Genomic DNA, 2,500 nt, shown 5'->3' on the forward strand with positions numbered 1-2,500 from the left:
TATTGATTTATTTATAAATATATATATACATACGTGTGTATGTATGTATGTGTACATACACACACACACACGTATGTATATATATATATATATAATATATATATATATATATATATATATATATATATATATATATATATATATATATATATGTACATGCATACATACATACATACATGCACACACAGACACACACACACACACACACACACACACACACACACACACACACACACACACACACATAGATAGATATACAGATAGATTGATTGATAGATAGACTGATAAATAAATATATATATATATATATATATATATATATATATATATATATATATATATATATATGTATGTATACATGTATGTATGTATATATATATATCAGACAGCCACCTCAGACACCTTGGATTTCCAAAGGACATATAGATGACGACGTGAATGATGGACTCCCCTGATCCCTCTTCGTGCACACGTAGGACCCCCTAGAGAGCTACCCGCTCGCGACAGACCAAATCTGCTTCTCGCCTAATCATACGCTATAATCTTTTCATGTGAATTACACGGATAACGTCATGGGTGTCTGCCTTAATTTTGTTTTCATTATGAAAAGAGACTCAACATGACATTTCTACTTATTCTGAGATTATTTGCATTGTTAATTCAAGGGGACTTTCAAGAATTTCGGTTTGGTGCCAACCCTAACTGGCACGATTTTCCGGGTAACTGTGAAACAATATAATGTTCTAATACAGATTACTTAATGATTAATTTCGTCCTTCGGTTCGATAAGGATCAAAATCAAGGATTATTTTATGACCATGGCTATGAATACGAAATTTAGCTGAAAACTAGGATAAGTGGCAAATACTTTCTGTGTATCTTTTTGCAATCCCTTAGCAATCATAAAATCACTGGTTTCGATTTTGTCAATTTTATTGTTATAGTTATTTGCACTACTGTCAGTTAATACTGTTAATGATTTATTACTTTTGTTGATAATACTGTTGTTGTTGTTTTTTTGTATCATTATCTTAATTTTCAAAATAATCTTAATTATAAGTGATCATCCTAACTTTCATCATCACATATCATTAGCCTTATTCATCATGGTTTTTATTATCAATGATGCAAAGGATGTTGATTTTAATGAACTTGTAGAGTAATCGGGTACTAAAGATCGAATTTAACAAAAGTGTTTTATTATCTTACGTTCAGTTACAGTTACATTTCTCTTACAATGTTATTTGTAATGTACTTCACTTACGGTGTGAATTATCCCGGTTCTCACACCAATATTTGAACTATGTTGTACTCTAATCGTCGTCCTCCTCGTCCTCATCAGCACGGAATTCAGCAGCGTCGTCGTCGTCATCGTCCTCGGCCATTTCACCGTCAGGTTTGGCGTCACGGAACTCTGGCAGAACGTTGTCCTCGACGATGCGGTAACCGAAACGGTCGGCGACGTACTTGACGTAGTACTCGTTCCCGTCGGGCGCTACCCACGAGTACTCGCCCTCCACGGCCGTTCCTGGCACGCCCTCCTGCTCGTGCTCCATGTGGTCCTCCTCGAAATCGATGATGTCAGAGGGTCGGGCGGCGGCCAGGGCGACCAGACCCAGAGTGACAAGGACCTGTGAAAACAAAGTTGACAAGTTATGACTGTATGCGTATACCATTTTGTTTATGCAAATGAAATTTACCATTAAGCCAATTTCTGTGACTAAAAGCACAATGCGTACCAGGACTTTCATGTTTGCATCGACTGAGAAGAGACGCTACTGATTGCTCTCTCTGTCGGTCCCCAAATATATAGCAATCGTCCACCACGACCTTGCACCGGGGGCATCTACAGGAGTCCCTGGTTCCTGTTTCTGAGCCTCGTTTTGTTTCCCTATTCACGCTGTAGAGACATTTCAGTATTATGTATCAGCCCCGTTGTCGGATAGTTTACAGAGAATCATTTTAATTTCAGTATGGCGAAGATAAAATCTTGCCTTTATCTGTGTATATATATATATATATATATATATATATATATATATATATATATATATATATATATATATATATATATATGTATATATAAGTATATATATATATATATATATATATATATATATATATATATATATATATGTATATATATACATATATACATATATCATATACAAATGTGTGTGTGTGTGTGTGTGTGTGTAAGAGAGAGAGAGAGAGAGAGAGAGAGAGAGAGAGAGAGAGAGAGAAATAGAGAGAGAGAATGAGAGAGAGAGAGATATACATACATACTCACACACACACACACACACACACACACACACACACACACACACACACACACACACACACAAACAAACATACACACATACACATACATACATACACATCCATACATACACACAAACATATATATATATATATATATATATATATATATATATATATATATATATATATATATATATATATATATAACACATATACATGCATATGTGTGTTTGTG

General features: G+C 34.6%; 1 protein-coding gene across 1 annotated transcript; it reads right to left on the reverse strand.

The window, feature by feature from the left end:
- Positions 1–1,182: 1,182 nt before the first annotated feature.
- LOC119577736 (larval cuticle protein 16/17-like) lies at positions 1,183–1,769 on the reverse strand. The gene is made up of 2 exons (XM_037925292.1): positions 1,740–1,769; positions 1,183–1,631 (listed from the first exon to the last, which is right to left on the reverse strand). The coding sequence occupies exons 1-2, from the start codon at positions 1,749–1,751 to the stop codon at positions 1,314–1,316; spliced, it is 330 nt and encodes a 109-aa protein (XP_037781220.1). The 5' UTR covers positions 1,752–1,769; the 3' UTR covers positions 1,183–1,313.
- Positions 1,770–2,500: the final 731 nt, after the last annotated feature.

The sequence above is a fragment of the Penaeus monodon genome, chromosome 10, assembly GCF_015228065.2.
Source record: "Penaeus monodon isolate SGIC_2016 chromosome 10, NSTDA_Pmon_1, whole genome shotgun sequence".
Classification (NCBI taxonomy): Eukaryota; Metazoa; Arthropoda; class Malacostraca; order Decapoda; family Penaeidae; genus Penaeus; species Penaeus monodon.